General features: G+C 36.4%; 1 protein-coding gene across 1 annotated transcript in view; it reads right to left on the minus strand.

Moving 5' to 3' along the window:
* LOC137242579 (uncharacterized) overlaps positions 1 to 22,675 on the minus strand; it is a 174,812-nt gene that overhangs the window by 78,888 nt on the left and 73,249 nt on the right. Inside the window, exon 3 of the mRNA XM_067769860.1 lies at positions 5,652 to 5,787. Coding sequence (XP_067625961.1) covers positions 5,652 to 5,787 — 136 coding nt within the window. The remainder of the gene's footprint in view (positions 1 to 5,651; positions 5,788 to 22,675) is intronic.

Consider the following 22,675-nt stretch of genomic DNA (forward strand, 5'->3'; position numbering starts at 1 on the left):
CGAAAGATAAAAAGTGAATACAAGGCGATTTAAGGCTGAGCTTCTCTTCCAATTTGCGTCTTGCTTTTCCTACACATTGGCAGGATGGGCCCTACGTGTTTTACGCCATTTCTGAACGGTATCTGCAAGGCAAATTAAATTTTACTGAGGAGTTATTCATTGCAGAAATACACTCGGACTTTCTAAATTTTTGACGTTGCTTTACACGGAGATCGAGCACTGGTACATTCCGTTAATAAGCACCATAAAGGTAAATGGTTGCGCTACACAACCCCCTGAATCAGTTCGGTATTTTAGTCGCCTCTTTCGACAGAAATACCTACCGCGGTTATATTCTTAGCCCCCTAACCCCTTGGGGCTTATGATTTCTTTGTAAAAAAAATTATTGAAATTCCTTGAAAATATTTGGCTTAGCTTAAGAAACTTTCAGTTACTTTCTGGAGAAGGTAATTTGAAGCGAGCCGATACCAAAACGTGTGTCTCGCCATGATTTCCGCCAATATTTCCTTTTGGCTTGGATTAAGCTTGTTTGAATTCGACCTTTGTTAGTAATAAGAATTTGATATTTATTATATTTTTTTATTGATCTATTTTAACAATTTACTTACATTTTTAATGAAATTTGTGTGTATACGATCGCCAGTATCGATCGCCCTACACAACCGCGGCCGCCATCGATAGAATAAGAGAAGGCGCAAATTTATCGAGAATATTTGAAATTCGCAGCAATATGTTCTTCAAAGCTATTTGTTTTAATTTGCTTGCTAACCAATAACATTTCATATTTTCAATAACTTTCTATGAATAAAATATTTTCCAGTCAGTTTTATTTTATTTTCTCTGAAATTCGTTTTATATACCTTATGAAATATTTGTATAAAACATTTTTTTCACGTATTTTTCAATGCATGTATATTTTTTTTTATATTTCCAAGAGCGATTTTCTGACAGAGTTTATTTTGCAAAATAGAAGGGCATATTTGTTCGTATATAGCAAGTTGTAAATAAATAGGATCAATTAATATAATTAATTAGTTGTTAAAATTAAATATGCAGATAAACATGAAATTAAATCTCAACGGATAATCGAGCTTCCGTTGAATTGATCTGCTAGATTATAGAAACAATTTTGTATAACTTTTATAATGTTCATGGTATATGAATAAATAAACGTAAAAGTTTTGTTACCCACAATTTATTTCGGTAATGTTTCCGACGTAAAATACACTTTGGCACTTCCAAATTTGAATATCAGAACAGATTATTTTTACTAAGCAAGTAAATCGGGGAAAAGTTCAATCTCCTAGAATTAGAAAACTATCTTAAGTAGTGTAACTAATTTTTTAAATGCCAAAAGGATTTGGAGAAACTATTAATTTTTTGACAATTTTTTTTGTTATATCGGCCTACTGATTTGTAAGATTATTATTATTAATTTTTTTTTTTGAAGAACGCGACACTTCAGAGTTTTATTAAAGAAAAGATCTATCACAGATTTTCTTTCAAAACAACCTATCTTATTTCAAACTCAATAAATTTAACATATGATAAGGCGTATATGAAAAAAATTCTGAGATATGGCGTTCTTCAAACAAGTTATAAGATAATACGCTTTTGAAACAAATACTGAGCTAATTTTTGAAAAATATTTTGTCATTAAGCGATGCACATAGGTAGATTTTATACATATAGGGAGCCATAACGGAATTTCTGAAAGTTGCCACAATTACAAAAAAAGCACTCCGACAGCTTAACAATAGATAGGGGAAAAATAATTCTACTCTTTCACATCGATCGCATACTTTGCATCAGCTGTCAAGTAATCGGAATTCAGCTATTTCTGAAAAGTGTGTTATAGTTTTTTTTAACCTATGTGAAATCGCCTATTTTAGCGTGAATATTTTGAGTTTTAACGCAATTGAATTGAGTAATTGTGACGAATTCTGATATTTCAGGTAAATATTAACATTCATTAATAGTTTTTGTGATTTTTAATAGTTATAAATGGATACAGAACCTATTTTATTTAGGATGTTATAAAATTTTTTGATTTTTTTTAAGTAATTTTCTATTATTCGGGAGCTATAACTCGAAGAAAAATTAACATATCGTAATGAAATTGTGTACACCTATTTTCCTGATAGCAAAAAATATGTCTAGCAAAAATGGACGGGATCGCTTAAAGACCACGGCAATACGATAAAAAAAGTTTAAAGGTTTAAATGGATCGTAGACTAGAATAATAAGCTACAACTTAGCAAAAAGTAGTTTTGAATCAATGATATTTAATTTATCAAGTTTTATTGTAAGAGCAAATGGGGAGATATTTTTTTTTAACGGAGCGCACCGCGTAAAGTAATTTATCTGAAATGAAATGTACAATTGAAATTCACGCTGAGTATATAATGTTCGGTTACACTCGAACTTAGATACCTTTACTTGTTTTCATTTTGTTTTATTTCGAACTTTTTGTGATAATTTTACACACCATTCTAATTCCAAAATTAATTAACGGAGCCAAGCTATTCAATTGGAAGTTAGCGAACTGGAGGTAAATGTTCAAGGTTTTGTATAGCGCAACTCTTTCAAAGGATTTCGAGTGCAATTTTTAGCTTTTTCAATCTAATTTCAAACCTCTACCACCCGTTGGAACTCACTTTTATTTTCTCTGATTCCCCCATTTACTACCGTAAGGGGGAACGTTATCATAGAAAGTCTTATTTGTGATGATTGGGTCAGTGTCTGAATGTTGTTTTTTTCCAAAACATATCTGATCCATATCTAGGCTCATCTATTCTGCCTAGAGACGACCTTGCTAAATTGCTCTCAAGTAACAGTTCCCGGACTCGATCTTTCGGTATGGTATGGGCACAATATAAGCCTATCAAAGCTGCTGGTCAAAGACTAATACATTTTTTTAAGCAAATTATAAACCTACACATGAGAGGCCAGTATCAGAAGAGGTAAAAGTTATAAAACCTCTCCTAAAGCAAAATTGTCCCTTGTATTGGTTTTGCAACAATTTGATAGATGGTTTTGAACTTTCAATTACAATTTTTAAAGCATCAGTAATTAAAATTTTTCTTTCAATCACGTCTGCCTTTTGCCTAACATGCGTAAATTTGTTTTTATTACAAAGTCCAACAAAGCTTTCGATATGAATATTAAAAATAAATTTTGAAAATAAATAACGAAAATTGTATACGAGTAAGTTCATAAGTGCACATACTTTTAAGAAAAACAAAAACAAAACAATCAAACAAGTTACTTTACAATATAATAAACCTGCCCATTTTATAGTAAACCAACATTATATTGTGTAAGGTTTTGTTTTTGCCTGTTTGTTTTTTTTTTGTTTGCTGACATGATGGGTTTATCTGGCTTCAACCCTATTGCGTATACGCCCAGTGGGCCCCGTTCTGCTTTCAATTCATGTGCTTTGTTTATTTTTAAACAAACCCATTGCATTGAGTTTCATATGTCACTTTGGTATATGGACAGCCATACGGGCAACTACATACATATGCACAGATATAACTAGTTTGTAGTTATACTATATACGTATGTGTGTAACCACTTACTTTCAAAAATTTATAAATATGCATGCATATATATACATATGTGTGTGTGTTTGTGAGTAAAAGTAGAAAACTTCAATGATTTTTATTTTGACCTAAATGGCAACCATCCAGGTCAGACAATACTATCCGTACTTTATGCGTAGTGCTGCGACAATGCACTATGCTGTGTAGACATGTGACAAGCCACATATGTACCTAAGTATTTATACACAGATATATGTAGGTACTACGTTTATACTAAGTGTAAAGAGTGAAGCGATGTAATGGTTTAAGGCTTGATAAAAGCCTTTTATGTGGGCTGGCACGAGTTTCAGCAGCAATGCAATGTGTCTTTGCTTCTACTATTGTTACAGCTGTTTTTGTATCTACGAACGCTCATGTCTACAAATTTAGGTACATATATATAAGTGTGTATTAGGGTAGTCCTTATTTTGAACTTGGTGTGGTAGACAAGGTTGGGTTGAACTGGTTGGTCAAAAGGGGCGTCACAAGGGCGGGCATCAGAGCAATCTACATTCCTAATACTTATGAGAATAATCGTCGAAACTACACAACCTTACTGGATCTATCAAAGCGAAAGCCTTGATGGTAAGGAAATTACAAGAAAAACAGGGCACGAAGTATTGGATGCAACACACAAAGTTGCAGATAATAAGTCCACAGGGGTGGATGGGATGCCAAAGTCAGCGCTAAATTCTAAAGTATTTACGGACCGCTTCAATTCCCAAATCCAAGAAGGCATCGTCCCAAGCTTATGAAAATGTCAAAATCGGGTCCTTTTGTTGAAACCGGTTAAGATGCCTGATTAACCATCATCGATTCTCGAGCGTAGTACCAGCTAGTGTCTGCAGCCCAAGTGACATGTCTAATACTTTGATTTTAGAAAATATAGATCCACAATAAAGCAATACAAATAATTGTACTCGTAAAGCCATGACTGGAATTAAAAACTAAAAGAAGTTCTTTAGTTAGTAATAAGACAGAATAAGTGATTTTGGTAAACCCAAAGCGGACTGAGGGCGACTTATTCTTAACCATAGGGGTCCATCAAATGATTTCAAGGCCTTACTTGAAATATCTAGGAGTAAACATTGACTTGCAACTATTTTTTATGGAGCACTTCACCGGGGTGTGAGTGAAAGTTTTTAAAGCTACTTACGTTTCAATAGTGTGACGCGGATTTAAAATTACCCACAAAAGAGATATACTAGTAGCCTACAGAGTTACTGCTAAACGAAAGCAAGGTCTTATAAGACGGCATACCACGGCATGATCTTTTTTTCTATCTCGATAGAATCCCAATTGATCTTCTGTTAAAATAAATGGCCGATCTGTACGACATTGGAATGGCGCAACCATCTGGATGCGCTAAAAAATCGCAGAGTCATGAACAATAGCTGTGTGGACAAAAACAGATGGAAGAATCGGCTAAAGCGAGCTTGAACTAAACGTTAATTCGGAATATACAGAAATAGTATGAGCTGAAGCATCGCGACCTTCATTACCACCTGTAATAGATATTCAGTGATCACTTCGGTTTCAAGAAGTATTTACATAAGCGAAGAGGAGAATACTTTTTGTCCACACTGTCCCACCGAAGTGAAGTACGCAGAAAGCGTAATATTACATTTCTCTCGTTTTCTCGGCGAAATGCACTCTTTCACAGAGGTTTTGGCGTAGCCTTCCTTAAGGAATTAGTTCCCCTAATGTGTCGAGACATATACTGCTGGACTGTTGTGAACAAATTGTCCTTTCTAATTAAGGCGCGACAAGTGCATGCTGAAAGGGATCGTAAAGAAATGCGCGTGCGAAGTAGTACTTAAATGAATTTTTATTGAAAAATATTTTAATTCAATTTATAGTCCTTAAATGCTTTCTCAATATAACTACTTATTTTTTAGTTATACAATTTAATTAATTCGTTTTGATGAATGGCGAGGTTTCAGATTTCTTTACATAGTTTTTGGTTTGGTACGAAGGTTTGCAAAAGTTTTAGTTACGGTTAAGAAAAAGAATAATCCTAATCTCGTTTTTTGGTTTTAATCAAATTTATGTATATCTATAGCTTACCAACAACAATCATATCTTCATGCGCTGAAACTGTTTGAAATGATGGCGCTTCTCCCGAGACTTCGCAACGATAACGGCCTGTGGATTGTAAAGTTACGCGACGCAGTACTACAATATTATCAGTTGAGTTCGGTAGCTGTAAATAAAAGTGAAAAAAGAAAAAAAAATTGGGTTAGCTTAAAGAATAGCTGCATATTAAGAAAGTATAAAAATCGGGTAGAGAAACTTCTAAATTGTTTAGCTATATCTTTTGTAGATAGATTAAAGCGATTTTAGAAATTTTGCCTGTGTTAGTGTAATGTATATGGGTTAAAGAACTAAATATATTGAAATCGAGCTGTCAAGCGAAGAAGTTATTTGGTATAGAGATTCCATATATGATGAAATTGGGGTTAGAGAGGTAGATGAAGTAGTAAAGGGAGTAGGAATGGAACAGCGGGTGGAGTAGCAGTAAGTATGGGAGGAAGAAAAGGTGTGGAAATGGTAGTGGGAATGCGAGTGGGAATAGAAGTGGGAGTGAGGTAAGGAGTGGGAGTGAGATAAGGAGTGGTAGTGGAAGGAGTGTGAATGGTAGTGAGAGTGGGAGTGGGACTGGAAGTGACGGTGGGAATGTGAGTGGCAGTGAGTTCAGGGGGGGGGGGGGGGGGGGGAAGGTGGGTGGAATAAGGAATGGAGAAGCATTGACATAGAAATGGAATATAAAGTAGAAAATAATGGGAAAGAGAGTGAAGACGGGAATTGAGGCCCAGTTTTAGAATGTAGACAAGCCAATTTTTGGGCAGAAAAAAGTCTGCGGGGACCTCTAGTTTTATATAAATATGAGAAAATTCCGTTAGCTGCCACGCGCGCTGGTTTTAAAAAGAGTTGTCCAGAATTTCTCCGACAAACTGGGAAATATATTAACGTCAAGTTGGGACTAATCGAAATCCATCCTGGTAAGCCATGCTCACCAAAAAATTTATCCGCCTTAGTTAGGAGTCAGTCCTCAACATACACGTCCGCTAGTGTGTGCAATCAGAAAACAGAACTTACCCAAGATAAGGAAAACATTATAATAAAACAAGCAAGGGTATCTAAGTTCGGGTGTAACGGTACATTATATACTCAGTTTGAGTTTCAACTATACAGTTCATTTCTGATGAATTGCTTTTATAATCCTACTGAGGCATATTCTAAACACAAACTAATCCTAAAAAAGTAAGGGAGTATAAGTGCGGTTGTAACCGAAGTTGGATTTACGCTGCTGTTTATTTTACATATTTGTTTGCACATCTGCATTTTAAGGAAACATAGCTTAAACTTAAAGCTTTCGATATGTTAAAAATATTTTAAACTTTGGTGATATAACGGTAGATCTTAACGGCATAAATGAATCGAGATAAATATGGAATTCATTATCTCATAAAGCTCAGGATGAAAAAAGGACTTGACTTAGCCATGTCCGTCCGTCCGTCTGTCTGTGATCGCGATAAATTGAGTAAATATTGAGACATCGTTTTGAAAAAAATCCTGATTATTTAGTTAATAATACACATAAAACGAGTCTATTTACCTAAGCAATTTTTGCTAGAAATATTTCTTCTTATAAACCTAACATGCGTATCGAATTTTGTTGCAAGTGCTTTATTTTCTTTAGATTCGAGAAATGTTGTATAATACTTGATCTGGGCGTGGCAAAACCCATTAAAAAAATCTCCCCCATATCCTCTTAGAATAAAATATGGTATGTGCAATATCATTGATAGAAAACTATTTTTCGCTAATATATAGCTTATTATTCTAGTCTACCAACCTATTAAACATCTTTAACCGATCCCGTCCATTTTTACTATAAATATTTCTTGCTACAGGGAAAATATGTGTACCATGTCTTAATTTGGCGGCCACCGAAGTTGTTGTTGTTGTTGTTGTTGTTGTTGTAGCGATTAGGTTACTACCCGAAGGCTTTGGGGAGTGTTATCGATGTGATGGTCCTTTGTCGGATACAGATCCGATACGCTCCGGTAACATAGCACCATTAAGGTGCTGGCCCGACCATCTCGGGAACGATTTATATGGCCACATTAAACCTTCAGGCCATCCCTCCCTCCCCACCCCCAAGTTCCATGAGGAGCTTGTGGTCGCCAGAGCCTCGTCTGTTAGTGAAACGGGATTCGCCGCTCGAAGGTGAGGTTGAAAATTGGGTTGGAGAAGCTATATATTGCGCTACACAACCCCTTGAAACCCTAAGGGGCCACCGAGGTGTAATGGTAGCGTGCTTCGCCTACCACAACGAATGCCCTGGGTTCACACCCCGGGCAAAGCAACATCAGAATTTAAGAAATAAGGTTTCTCAATTAGAAAAAAAATGTCTAAGCGGGGTCGCCCCTCGGCAGTGTTTGGCAAGCACTCCGAGTGTATTTCTGCCATGAAAAGCTCTCAGTGAATTCTCATCTGCCTCGTCAGAGTCGGCGTAAAACAAGTAGGTCCCGTCCCGCCAATTTGTAGGAAAAATTAAAAAGGCGCACGACGCAAATTGGAAGAGAAACTCGGCCTAAAATCTCTTCGGAGGTTATAGCGCCTTACATTTATTTATTTATTATTTTTTTTATGTCTCCCAAAACAAACAAAATTGCTTAGTCATAACAGAGGCGGTGACACGCCCATTTTGAAAAATTTTAATTTTTTCCATTTCTTGTTCAATTCCACTTGTGAAATGAAATACTATTGATATAAAGCTCTTTTTTGCACAGATATAGCTTATTTTATTCGTCCACGATTCTTATAAAAATCTCTTATTTAAACGTGGGCGCGTTCCTTAACCGATTTCGTTGATTTTTCTTTGAAACGTTCCCAATTGTAAAAATAACCTGTGCCGAGTTTTGTTATGATAGGTCTATCGACTTTTTTTATGATTAATAATATTTGCTAAATTGATTTTGTCACAAGTGGGCGGTGCCATGCCTATTTTGAAGTTATTTTTAAAATTTTTATCCAAAGTCTCAATATCAGCCCACGCATAAAGTGTTATCATTTAAGATGTATTATTCACTAAATATTCAGTTTTCTTGTGGATTTCCATAATGTTAGGTATGTAAAAAGGGGCGTGGTTATCATCCGATTTCGCTCATTTTGTATCGCGTTGAGAGATGAGTTCATATATTAAATTTCAGTAAGATATCTTAATATTTACTCAATTTATCGTGATCACAGACAGACGGACGGACGGACGTAGCTAAATCAATTCCTTTTTTCATCCTGAGCATTTTGATATGTTGAATTTTATATTTTTTTCAATTCGTTTATGCCGTTACGATCAACCATTAAGAATTTTTAATTTTTGTGTAAAACTTTGTATTAGTTTGAAGGAAAACTTTTCTTAAATTTTTTCATCAAGAGAGTTTGAAGAATATTTTTCACAATATTTACATGTAAAGTTGAGCACCTTGATAAGAAGTCCACTTTGAAATAAAAGTCGCAAGCGTTGACGGTCATAACTACCTTCAAAAAAATTTAAGGACATGTTTCTGAATTTCACGTCTTGATCAGACAGCTTTTAAGATGCTGTATTTTGAACTCGAAATCTCCAACATATATACTGTATACTGGTGCTTACAGATGCCTCTATCCACTCAGCCATAAGAGTGCCCTGCTGCATGCTTTTTAGTAGTATATTTGTATTGCTTTTTTGTTGCTATTGCTTTCCCCTCTAATATAAATAACAAAAAGAAAAATTGTGTAAAGCAATATGAGCCTGCCTCAAAATACTGGTTAATAATTGATGGAATATTGAACAGAGGAACATTGCTAATAACACATTGCTAGAAATCCAAAGTTACTAATCAAGTTCTCTTGAACGCGCCTGAAAATATTCCACACAATTAGTATTAACAACATGTAGTAAACATATGTACCTAGTTTTGAGCAAGTGCTTGGAGACAAATAACAAAGCATGCAGCAGGGCCATAAACAAATGAGCCAAGATCATTCCGGAATTATTGTATTTGTAATCGAATTTCAAAAAAAAAGTTTGTTGACGTAGCGCTTTTGAAGTTTTTCCATTTACTACATTTCTCTCATATTTCGCTACCAGTGTTCGAAGTATTTAAAACTATTACCTGAATAAACGACTACGCCGGAGAAAAAATTTAATTTTCGGAGTAAATTTTATCTTTCTTTTTGAAAGCGGGCGAACAGCTAACATCAAATTGATTTGGTGGCTTGACAATCCCTTCGAATGTGTTTTTGCCATGAAACAAAAAAGTTATCTGCCTTATCAGATGGACATGGAGTCGGCCTAAAATGTGTAGGATGACTAGTTAATGCTCCCGTAAGCACACCACATTCTAGAAGAAATATTTATCACGAAAAAATATTATTATTATTATTTTCGGTTTACCATACATATTTCATGTTCTTTTAATGACCGAAGGTTTCAAGACCAGGGCAGATTCCTGTAAGAACTATAATGGCGACCTAGTAGCTGACGTACAGAGTGTGGTGGAAGACGAAACCGATTCCCCGATTGCCGATCAAGAAAAACATGTTCCGGAATATTACCAAGAATGGTAATATTATGGCTAAAAAATCACACGATGCTAAGTAATGACGGGATACCCGCCGGTTTGTTGAAACATGGAGGCGAAAAGTTGGTATAAGATAAAGAAGCAAAAAAAAAGTGGGTATTGTACTAAATTTTGGCAAGACGAAGTACTTGCTGTCATCGCGGCATTTGTAGCCACGTCGCTGTTGACGGATGTAAATTCGAGACTTCGTCTATTTGGGTAGCAGCATTAAAAGTAAAAACAATGTCGCCCTAATAATCAAACGGAGAATAACTCTTGCCAACAAGTGCTTCTTTAAGCAATTGAAAGGTAAAGTCCTATATCGACGAACAAAATTCTCGCTCTAAAAGTCACTCATCATACGTGTCCTGATGTATGGCTCGGAATCATGGAAGGTGTCTAGAGAAGATGAGATGGCCCTTGGAGTATTCGAGAGAAAAGTTATCCGGAAGATATATAGTTTATCCGTGATGTCGACGGCGAGTATCGAAGGAGGTATAAATATAAGCTATGTATATGAGTTTTCGCAGATATGACGATAGCGCAGCGAATAAAAACAGAAAGCTTCGCTAGCTAGGTCTTGTTATGCGGATGAACGAATACGCTCCGATAGTTTGTAAACAGAGGAAAGAGAAGATATTTACTGAGTTGGGAGAGATTTGGAGAAAGCTGTGACCTCGCCTGGTGCTCCCAATTGGCAACTGTTATCGCAAAACAGGGTTAGCTGACCTCACTGAGTCAACGTACTTCATTTTTACGAAAAAATTACAAAAACCTGGAGTAAAATGTGAACAAATATGTTTTAAGACCCGAGCAATGAATTCGCGTCATTTCATCTAATCATCACTTGTAAACAATCATCTTTTCATACTTATGCTATGAAAACTTCAACCAAAACATATTAGATAGTAATACTATTTACTAGTAGGAGGTAAGAGTGGAGCAAAATACTCCAATTGGAATAAAGTTTGAACACTGCGTCAGCAATGAAACATGTTGTCAAAAGCGTGACGTCACGCCGAGAAAATTTATTTCCAAGCCAACTATGATTTTTGTGCTCTCTCATTATTTAATGCGGGATCTGTGTATTGGTTCATGCAGCAGGCATTGATATGGCTGAGTGGAGGTATTTTACTTTACAACTGCTAGCAAATGAAGAAGTGATATTCAGAAATATGTTATAGTAAAAATGGCCATGCGAAAAAGATTGTGTAAATCTAATAAAATAAAGAGAATAGCTGACACCCACCGAAATTGTTTTCCAAATAAAAAACTTGATTATTTCATTAAGCTCACAATTTTCAAAGGTTATCATATACATCTGACATTGATTGCCATTCTGACAGCAATGCGATATCTATCATATAGTTTTGGATAATTAATATAACATGAACAGGTGATGGAGATAAAACTATTTCGGAACGTGGCTTAATTTGCTGCCAGTAATGTGCGTCAGTTTGCTTAAATATAAATTTGCTTTTTCCTCTGTGGCTATCGTTTTTAAGAATGAAGAAAGTTATTTTGATTTGCAAGAAAAGCAAATATTTTTTTAGACATATAAATATATAACGCATTTCCCAAAAGTATAACTAAACATTTACTAAATATGTGGGAGTGTATAAACTTAGGAGATCCTTCTATCTCAGTAGCGCGTTAACTTCCCAACAGGCGCTAAAAATACATTCTCTAATAAAAGAAAATTTGAAAAAAAAACACTAAATTTAGAAAGCTGCAGGAAAAAGTTTCTGTTTTTTTTTATATCACCTTTTTTTGGAAAATCCGTATTCACAACCACTTAGATGATTCAGACACTTGTGCCACTTGACAGCTTGCGTAAAGAATTTCAGAGTTATTTCTACTCTTGCTAAACGTGCTATTTGTTGTTTTTGTTGCTATTGCCGGACGCTGTCAGCAACACTTTTTCTTTTACTACACACTCATATTATTGAATGTGTGTGTGGTCCTTAGCGCTGCTTTGCACTACAAACTTGATACAACAAGTTAAACTTTTCGTTATTGTATTAGCCAACTTTAGTAGGACGCTTCCATACCCACATACATAGTTAGTATATGTGTATAAAAAGATACAGGGTCTGAACATAGTACTGTATTAGGTGATTGAACTTTGTATGGATCTCCCTAATTATTTCTTAGTTTGTGCGTTGGGTTTTACCTCGCATTTCTATAAAAATATGCAAAACAAATAAAACAAATTTAAAACTTCCTTTAAGGTTGAGTATTTGCAAAAAACCTTTGGCACAGGCTACATATAATAAGCCATGGGTAAAACATGATTACCAGCTCATTTGTTGACTTCTGCGTCTTTGAGCTTTATTGATAGGAATAGGAAATCGAAGGCATTTAAAATGGAAAACCATATATGTCGATACAAGCTTTATGATGATAAGTATTGTACCAATACATAAGCACGGAGGATACAAAGTAGGAAGCATAATTGTTGTGGGCTTTCATTTAACGATGAATCGATGAGTAGGAGTTTCTCCAAAGCTCCAAGGAATTAAAAAACTCAATCAATAATGCATAGCTTGGGATTTTTTCACGAAAATGTTAATAGATTGATAAGGTGTTTCGGTCCATAGTCGGCTTTTCGTGGATTTTTGCATTAATGGTATATATATCCTCATTTCTGAGTGCCGACATATCCCTGTCCCGAAGCTATTTATAATTTGTATAGTAACAAGTAAGGAATCCTAAGTTCGGGTGTAACCGAACATTACATACTCAGTTGAGAGCTGTGGAGACAAAGTAAGGGAAAATCACCATGTTGTAAAAAGAACCTAGAGTAACCCTAGAATGTGTTTGTATGACATGTGTATCAAATGGAAGGTATTAAAGAGTATTTTAAGAGGAAGTGGGCCATAGTTCTATAGATGGACGCCATTTAGGGATATCGACATAAAGTTGGACCAGGCCTGACTCTAGAATTTGGTTGTACGATATGGGTATCAAACGAAATGTGTTATTGATATTTTTAAAAGGGAGTGGGCCTAGGTTCTATAGGTGGACACCTTTTCGAGATATCGCCATAAAGGTGGACCAGGGGTGACTCTAGAATTTGTTTGTACGATATCGGTATCAAATGAAAGGTGTTAATGAGTATTTTAAAAGGGAGTGGGCCTTAGTTCTATGGGTTGACGCCTTTTCGAGGTATCGCCATAAAGGTGGACCAGGGGTGACTCTAGAATTTGTTTGTACGATATCGGTATCAAATGAAAGGTGTTAATGAGTATTTTAAAAGGGAGTGGGCCTTAGTTCTATAGGTGGACGGCTTTTCGAAATATCGCCATAAAGGTGGACCATGGGTGGCTCTAGAATTTGTTTGTACATATGGGTATCAAATGAAAGGTGTTAATGAGTATTTTAAAAGGGAGTGGGGCTTAGTTCTATAGGTGGACGCCTTTTCGAGATATCGTCATAAAGGTGGACCAGGTGTGACTGTAGAATGGGTTTGTACAATAAGGGTATCAAACGAAAGGTGTTAATGGGTGTTTTAAAAGGGAGTGGGGCTTAGTTCTATGGGTTGACGCCTTTTCGAGATATTGCCACAAAGGTGGACCAGGGGTGAATCTAGAATTTTTTTGTACGATATGGGTATCAAATGAAAGGTGTTAATGAGCGTTTTAAAAGGGAGTGGGCCTTAGTTCTATCGGTTGACGCCTTTTCGAGATATTGCCATAAAGGTGGACCAGGGGTGACTCTAGAATTTGTTTGTACGATATGGGTATCAAATGAAAGGTGTTAATGAGTATATTAAAAGGGAGTGGGCCTTAGTTATATAGGTAGACGCCTTTTCGGGATATCGTTATAAAGGTGGACCAGGGGTGACTCTAGAATTAGTTTGGACGATATGGGTACAAAATAAAAGATGTTAATGAGTATTTTAAAAGGGGTGGGCCTTAGTTCTATGGGTGGACACCTTTTCGAGATATTGCCATAAAGGTGGACCAGGGGTGACTCTAGAATTTGTTTGTACAATAAGGGTATCAAACGAAAGGTGTTAATTTTTAAAAGGTAGTGGGCCTTAGTTCTGTGGGTGGACGCCTTTTCGAGATATCGATATAAAGGTGGACCAGTTTTGACTCTAGAATTTGTTTGTACGATATGGGTATCAAATGAAAGGTGTTAATGAGTATTTTAAAAGGGAGTGGGCATTAGTTCTATAGGTGGACGCCTTTTCGAGATATCGCCATAAAGGTGGACCAGGGGTGACTTTAGAATTTTTTTACGATATGGGTATCAAATGAAAGGCGTTAACGAGTATTTTAAAAGGGAGTCGGCCTTAATTCTATAGGTGGACGCCTTTTCGGGATATCGTTATAAAGGTGGACCAGGGTTGACTCTAGAATGCGTTTGTACAATATGGGTGTCAAATTAAAGGTATTAATAAGAATTTTAAAAGGGAGTGGTGGTAGTTGTATATGTGAAGGCGTTTTCGAGATATCGACCAAAATGTTGACCAGGGTAACCCAGAACATCATCTGTCGGGTACACCTAATTTATATATATATGTAATACCACGAACAGCATTCCAGCCAAGATTCCAAGGGCTTTTGATTCCGCCCTGCAGAACTTTTTCATTTTCTTCTACCTAATGTGGTAGGTATCACACCCATTTTTCAAAGTTTTTTCTAAAGTTATATTTTGCGTCAATAAGCCAATCCAATTACCATGTTTCAACCCTTTTTTCGTATTTGGTATAGAATTATGGCACTTTTTTCGTTTTTCGTAATTTTCGATATCGAAAAAGTGGGCGTGGTCATAGTCAGGCCATTTTATATACCAATAGAAAGTGAGTTCAGATAATTATGTGAACTGAGTTTAGTAAAGATATATCGATTTTTGCTCAAGTTATCGTATTAATGGCCGAGCGGAAGGACAGACGGTCGACTGTGTGTAAAAACTGGGCGTGGCTTCAACCGATTTCGCCCTTTTGCACAGAAAACAGTTATCGTCCTAGAATCTAAGCCGCTACCAAATTTCACAAGGATTGGTAAATTTTTGTTCGACTTATGGCAATAAATGTATCCTAGACAAATCAAATGAAAAAGGGCGGAGCCACGCCCATTTTGAAATTTTCTTTTATTTTTGTATTTTGGTGCACCATATCATTACTGGAGTTGAATGTTGACATAATTTACTTATACTGTAAAGATATTAAATTTTTTGTAAAAATTTCAATTTAAAAAAATTTTTTTTTAAAAGTGGGCGTGATCGTTCTCCGATTATGCTAATTTTTATTGAGCATACATATAGTAATACAAGTAACGTTCCTGCCAAATTTCATCATGATATCTTCAACGTCTGCCAAACTACAGCTTGCAAAACTTCTAAATTACCTTCTTTTAAAAGTGGGCGGTGCCACGCCCATTGTCCAACCTTTTACTAACTTTCTATTCTGCGTCATAAGTTCAACCCACCTACCAAGTTTCATCGCGTTATCCCTCCTTGGTAATGAATTATCGCAATTTTTCGATTTTTCTAAATTTTCGATATCGAAAAAGTGGGCGTGGTTATAGTCCGATATCGTTCGTTTTAAATAGCGATCTGAGATGAGCGCCCAGGAACCTACATACCAAATTTCGTCAAAATATCTCAAAATTTACTCAAGTTATCGTGTTAACGGACGGACGGACGGACATGGCTCAATCAAATTTTTTTTCGATACTGGTGATTTTGATATATGGAAGTCTATATCTATCTCGATTCCTTTATACCTGTACAACCAAACGTTATCCAATCAAAGTTAATATACTCTGTGAGCTCTGCTCAACTGAGTATAATTAGAGTTAGGAGCATTTTCTTAAATAACAGCCTTTGTCAGTATTGATTTAAGTGAGTTTAAGTAATTGATTTTGCTTGTTACGTTAGATTGAACAGGTTGGTCCGGAAGGACCACACAGAGACATGACTGAACGAGCCCACAGTATTACTAGAAGTTTGCTTAACGACCTAATTGAAAAAAAAAAAAAAATCAAAAACCGGGTCCAATGTAAAAATAACTTCATCCTCTTGGAAAATAAATGTCCAGTCAGAGTATCCATTATAAGAATACAGTTTCCTCTTTTTAATGAGAAGAATAACTTTGTTAGACTAAAGGTGTAAGCTCTACAACACTCCACACCTTTTTTGCTTGGTTGATCATGTGCAACTCTCGCCGTTTCTCAACATTTCTTTAAGCAAGTGCCTTCGATATTTTATTGCGACTCTGTGCTTTGATGCCGATCTTGGTTACATGGGAATAGAATGGAAGTGGAATTGGGATAAGGAAACGTAATATATGTCAAAGGGGTTCTTTGACAAACAAACATGGAAAAATATGCCTGTAACAGCTCTATACAAATACCAACTAACTTTTTTAGATGCCTCGGTATGACGTGACCAGTTTCTTTCTAATTTTATTTAATTTTCTGTTTTTCTCCGCCTTTTGTCTTTTTTTGCGGAACTGTTTGAAGAACTGTTTCTATCCTCTGAAATAAATTTGTGGTTGTCCGAAATATCCTTGAGATTTTCTGAAATAAAGTAGAGGTTTTCTGAAATACAATTGGTATATCTGAAATATATTTGTGGTTTCCTAAAATACATTTGCACTTTTTTGATATTCATTTGAGGATATTTTAACGGAATACCCTTTCCCGATTTGATGTCAGAAAATCAAAATCATATAGGGTATACATATTTTTCTGAAATAAAGTTTGCTGTTGCTTAAATACAGTTAGAATATAAGGACCTGTAGTTGTTTTTTTTTATTCTTTTATGAAAGCAATTGGTCGTATCCGTTAATTTGAAATCCATCAAAATTAGAAAAATTCGTAACAAATCTCAATGTGGTAGCTTGTTTTTCTTAAATTATCATTGTCCCCGCAAAAGTCAAGTGGTTAACGTCACACTAAATGGAACTACTTCCATTTTTTTTATCACGATCGTTACTGTATACTGTGACTTTTTTTGAAAAACTGTTTTTATCCTCTGAAATAAATTTTTGCTTCTCCGAAATACATACATACGTCTCCAGCACATCGCCTCTCATTTTTGATTGGAATTACAAGATTATCACTTCTGTCATAGCCTACAGAATTCGCTAAGGATTCCGTACGTTTAGTTGAACATTTTTGAAAAATTTTTGGTTGGACGCCGTAGTGCTTACAGTGCTAAATGGATATTTCTCTCCTTAAGTCTTTAAGTCACACCTTTTCATTAGCAAGTCACCGGTAAAAAACTTCTCAAAATATTTCATGTGGTCTAAGTTCTCGACAGTCTTTGAAAATCGGATCAGAAAAGATAGGAAGCACTGCCAATGTATTATCGGTTTTCCAAGTGTATTTACTGTCTTTGTTACTTGGTGGAAGTGGAACCTCATGATTTGATTAGATCTCGCAACGAATTTTTTTCGAAGTGCTTGGTAAACAATCATTGAAGCTATCATCAGGTGCAGAGTCATCAATATCATTTGGCTTGGAGTCGTACGTGTTGAGTCGCATGCCACTTTCAAACAAGATTTCACATCCGGCCCTTAGTTGAGCTGGGCAAACATTATCTGGAGTTCTACCTTCATCGACACCGTCATCTTCACCACTTATGTTGCCATCATGCTCAGATGGCTCGATGTAAATTGCCTGGATATTTGTTGGAAAATCGTTCTCCTCAGCCCAGCACAATTCTTCCAAAAAACCCAGTGCTTCTTGCAAGGACAGTTTTCTTCAAAAAGGTTAGAATAAAAAAATGCATAAAATATTGCATGTATACCTAATAAACCAATCTAGGCCTTTACGAGACCCCCAATTAACAACAAATGCAATAAAACGCAGGGAAAACATTGAAATCTAAACCAGTGGTCTAGCCTGCCTAGCGTTGCCATATGGACACAGCCACGGAAACACACGAAAAAACACATTGAAATACATTTTTTTATAACCAATTAATCAGGAGTTGTTTTGTGTTTCAAACACTACACAAAACCACAAATTTTATAGTTTGATCGCGTTTTTTATAGATATAATAGATCTACTTATTTTTTGTCTCCCGTTTTTTTTTTCCAATAGACATTTTTTATCAATCTTGAAGTGCATTCACTGTCACATACTAATTTATACTGACGAGGAAATGAATGCTGCTTAACGCGCGATCAATTGCGTAACACCACCCTCAAAAAAGTTAACGGTATCTGCGTTCTTTGGAATTTTGTGAACGTTTCACAGCAAGACTATTGCGCGTTGCCATATGGCAATCCGAGGGTGTTTCATGTTAATGTTTTTCTCTTTTGAGAATTTTTAAGTTTGTATTTTTTTTTTTTTTTTTTATTTCAGTGGGAAGTCGCCTAGAAACTAAGAAATCGCCTCGTTAGTTTAGTTCTTCAAAACTTGTCGATTTCCTCACCACCTGGCACAATTTTTTGTAATAGGTATTCAATTTTCATTGGCTTTTGGATCAAGTTTAATATTTCAACGTTGCACATATCAATGTCTTCTAATGAGAGTTCGGCGAAACTTGCAGTTTCAAAAGGGGTGCACCAGGCAGAAAGGGGTGTTAGGGGCGTTGGTTCCACATTTCAGTTGGAAAGATGGTTGATGTCATTCGGGGACACGTTAAAAGCGGGACATACATAACGTGTGCCGGGGTTGATTCTGGAAAGGTTACAGTTTAGCCTATTACAGAATCCAGATTAAAGTTGAGCTAGAGTGATGCACGTCCCCTTGCGGGGATTGCTTTCCTCTACTGCGAGTTCAGGTTATGCGGCTGAACTCTCAGGTGTCGTATTTTCTCATATTGCTCCAGGTTTATGGGTATTTAAAAAAACTGTTTGTTCAGCATGCCATCTCTCTCCTATGACAATTACTCTCTCCTCACTGTGTAAATTTTGTTCCAAGGTCATAAGAAAACAGCCGGTAGCAGTTCTAAGAGCGGTGTATTAACAGACCTATATTTTCTCCCAATGTGTATCCCTTAGGCTTGGAGACCATATTGGGGATGCGTAGCATTCAAGCGGTCGACCCATTGCTTAGTTAGTAGTGATGCGTTTTCCTTTATACTGCCGCCAACAGATTTGGGATTTTGTGACGGTTCAGGATTTTAAGTACAATTGCGGATGCATGCTACAGGCCGTGATCGACGTCATCTCATTTAATGCGTTGCGAGAGGTATCAAGAATTTGTAATTTACTTAAGGCTCTCAAAAACTGATGGCTAGTTTTAAGATCTATGCAACCCCAAGCGAAACCTTTTGTCATATGTGATACCTTGTTATTGACCCCTAAATCATATTTTATATTTTAAGTATCTGGCTTACCGGGAACTACCTGAAAACCGATCCCAAAACTAAAAATGTGCACCTGCTCTGTATGGAGTTTCTAAAGATTTCTAATACATCGATCCCTGCCCTAACTAGAATAATTTTTTCCACTGAACATTGTATTTTGAAAGGGTTGCTCCAAGTTATGTTTAAATTTTTTTAGTATTTTGGTTGTCGGAAAGTTTTAAAGCTTAAAGTCGCTTAAAACTCGACCGCAAAGTTTTCTGTATTCGGACGAATTTTTTATATACCACGTTTCCGCAACCCAGCGAGAGTTTTTACCATCATGACGGGGGTTGAAAAATGGTCCAAATTTCAAAACGCTGGCTTTAAATTTGTGTACAAATATTAAAGAGAAAAAAACCCCAGCGGGTTAGGGGGTTAGAATGTACTCGCGGTAGGTATGCTTGTCGCAAGAGGCGACTAAAATAACAAATAGATTCAAAGAGTTGTGTAGCGCAACCCTTTCAAGGGGTTGTCAGCGCAATATATAGCTTCTCCAACCCAATTGTCAACCTCACCTATCCGTGGCGAATCCTGTTTCATTAACAGCCGAGGCTCTGGCGACCCCGAACTACTCATGGATCTATGGGCATGATGGGCTAGAAGGTCGCATGTGGTCATACCAAATCGTTCCCGAGATGGTCGTGATTTGTACCGAAGCGTACCGGATCTGCATCTGGAAAAGGGCCATCAACATCAATAATTGTCCCCAAGGTCTTCGGGAGTGTCCTTATCGCTACAACAACAACATTATAAAGGAAGTAAAGTGGCAGCAGTGATTCACGTGTGTGAGTCGTTGGTTCAGTTTCTCTTAAAACAAGAACTTGTTACTGATAAATGCAGTATGTAAACATACTTTCAAATGAATAAGAATATTGGCAGTTGTCAAACAAAATTCATTCATCATATTAAAGTGTAATTTAAATTTCGGCTACTAAGGAATATTCATAAAATTAATTTGTACCATAAAACTTAAATTATTGACGTGTAAAAACACAGTGAACTAAAGTAACAATCCAAGACATTTTGTGAATTTTCGAAGTATTGCAAAAAACGTGCTGCTGCTGTTGCTGCCTGCTGCTGCCAAATGTAAACAGCGCAAACTGGAAGTGTGCGAGTGTGCGTGCGTGTGTTTTTAAGAAAGAAAAGAAGAAGGAGATAAATTAGTGCATTTTATACGAAATTTAATTAAATAAATATACAAGCAAGCGTATAAAAACAAACACAAACATAAAAACACGTGCTACCGGCAAACCACAACAATATAGAAAATTAAAGATGGCGAAAAATAGAATATTTGGTGCACTGTGGAGACCAGCTGAATTGTGATTCTTAAGACAAGTGAACTCTACTTGTTTGTAAATACTGTGACGAATATCAGCAACACTAAGGGATACTATCATCTCTAAGCCGATGCTAAGCAGTGACTTGTATGCACATCAATAATTCAATCATTATGTCTACAAATATATACGTACCAGTGAGCTGCAATTATTCATCTTTTTAAGTTATTAGTGGAATAACAACAAAATGAGTATTAGTGCGTATGCAAAAAAAGAATATCAAGCACTTATATCCACTAACACACGTTTACATAGTCCTGCTTCGTAAAATGAACAACCGATCATAAGCCACGAAGCAGTGTAGTACTCAATTGACTTATTGAACAAGAAAGTCAACTGTGTTATACGAAAACACTAATTGGAATAATTAAGACTACAGTGGAATCAAATGAATAAAGTCCTATCAGTCTTCTGACGCTAGCAACACAACGATGTACACGAGACTAAACTGAACACAGCGCCAAAGTAAACCGATGATAAACGAAGTATACAATGTATTACACAAGTAATCAAAGTGCTACTGAGTTAAAGCGACTATTACATCAGTTTATACTCAACATTAATAAAAGGAAAAAGGATTTCCAACTTTACTAAAAGTGTACAAAATGATTTATTAAAATTTTTTTTGCTGCGATTGCGCGAATAGACCGTAGCGTTCGAAATTTTACAATTTGTGTTGTTGTGTTTATATATGAATGTATATGTGTGGTGTGAAAATTTATTTGTGTTAATGTGTTAGTGTGTGGTGTGTTAAGCGCCAAATACACGACACGAACATTTCCGCGAACATTCCGCAATCTTGTTCGCAGCTTTGGCCATACACCATACGAACTTTTGGCCGAACATTAGTTCTCTTTCAGACAGCGATGAATACGGACAACAATTGTGCTGCAGCAATATTGCTCGCTGTGGCAATTAAGCGTAAAAAAAAGAGAGAAGATCGCAAAAAAAGAATATTCTTTTTAATTCTAATACAATAATCTTTGCTTTTTACTTGCCACAATGATGGCAAAGATTTATACATTTCAATAAATTCACTCAGAAATTGTTTATTGTCCATTTTACTTTTCCGCGCACGTCTGTTCCGTTCAGAAATTACTACGATTATGAGCTATTTCGCCATACACGCACGAACATTTGCGCGAACTGGCAAACACCACCATACACGACAGAAAAGGTCGCAGTAACATGACATAACGGGAATGTTCGCGGAAATGTTCGTGTCGTGCATTTGGCGCTTTAAGTTGGTGGCAGGGTTGCACCTGCCAATGTGCCGGTGTGGTGGGTCACGCGCGCTTAGCCAGATACGAATGAGAGACTAAGAAAACAAAGGATCACGAACGGCGTCTTTCAGAAATCTGTCCTAGGGCCAATGCTTTGGAATGTGATCCATGACGGTGTGCTACAAGTCAGAAGTACGAAAATTTACGACTATGCAGATGATATTGTCGTAATAGCAGTGGCCAAGAAACTGCATCTACGCCATGTGTAATGGCGCCAAAGGAAGAATAAAGAAATGGCCGACGAATATGGAGATGGAGATGGCCAGCAATTATCAGAAGGGGTGTTGGTGAGCTCAAGGCGGACTATGGAACACTTACTCCTAACCATAAAAAATTATCAAATAAAATCGAAACCGTAATTGAAATATTTAAGAGTAAGCATTGACTTCAAAAAAAATTATAAGAAGCACTTTAGAGGCGGTGGGAGAGAAAGTTTCTTAGGTAATCGGAGCCCTAATGCGAAGAGTATCAACAGCAGCGGCCAGGCGAAGCTACCCGTCAGCTATGGTCTAACGTAACCAGCACGATAATATAATATGCTGCAA

The sequence above is a fragment of the Eurosta solidaginis genome, chromosome 2, assembly GCF_040869045.1.
Source record: "Eurosta solidaginis isolate ZX-2024a chromosome 2, ASM4086904v1, whole genome shotgun sequence".
In the NCBI taxonomy this organism is placed as follows: domain Eukaryota; kingdom Metazoa; phylum Arthropoda; class Insecta; order Diptera; family Tephritidae; genus Eurosta; species Eurosta solidaginis.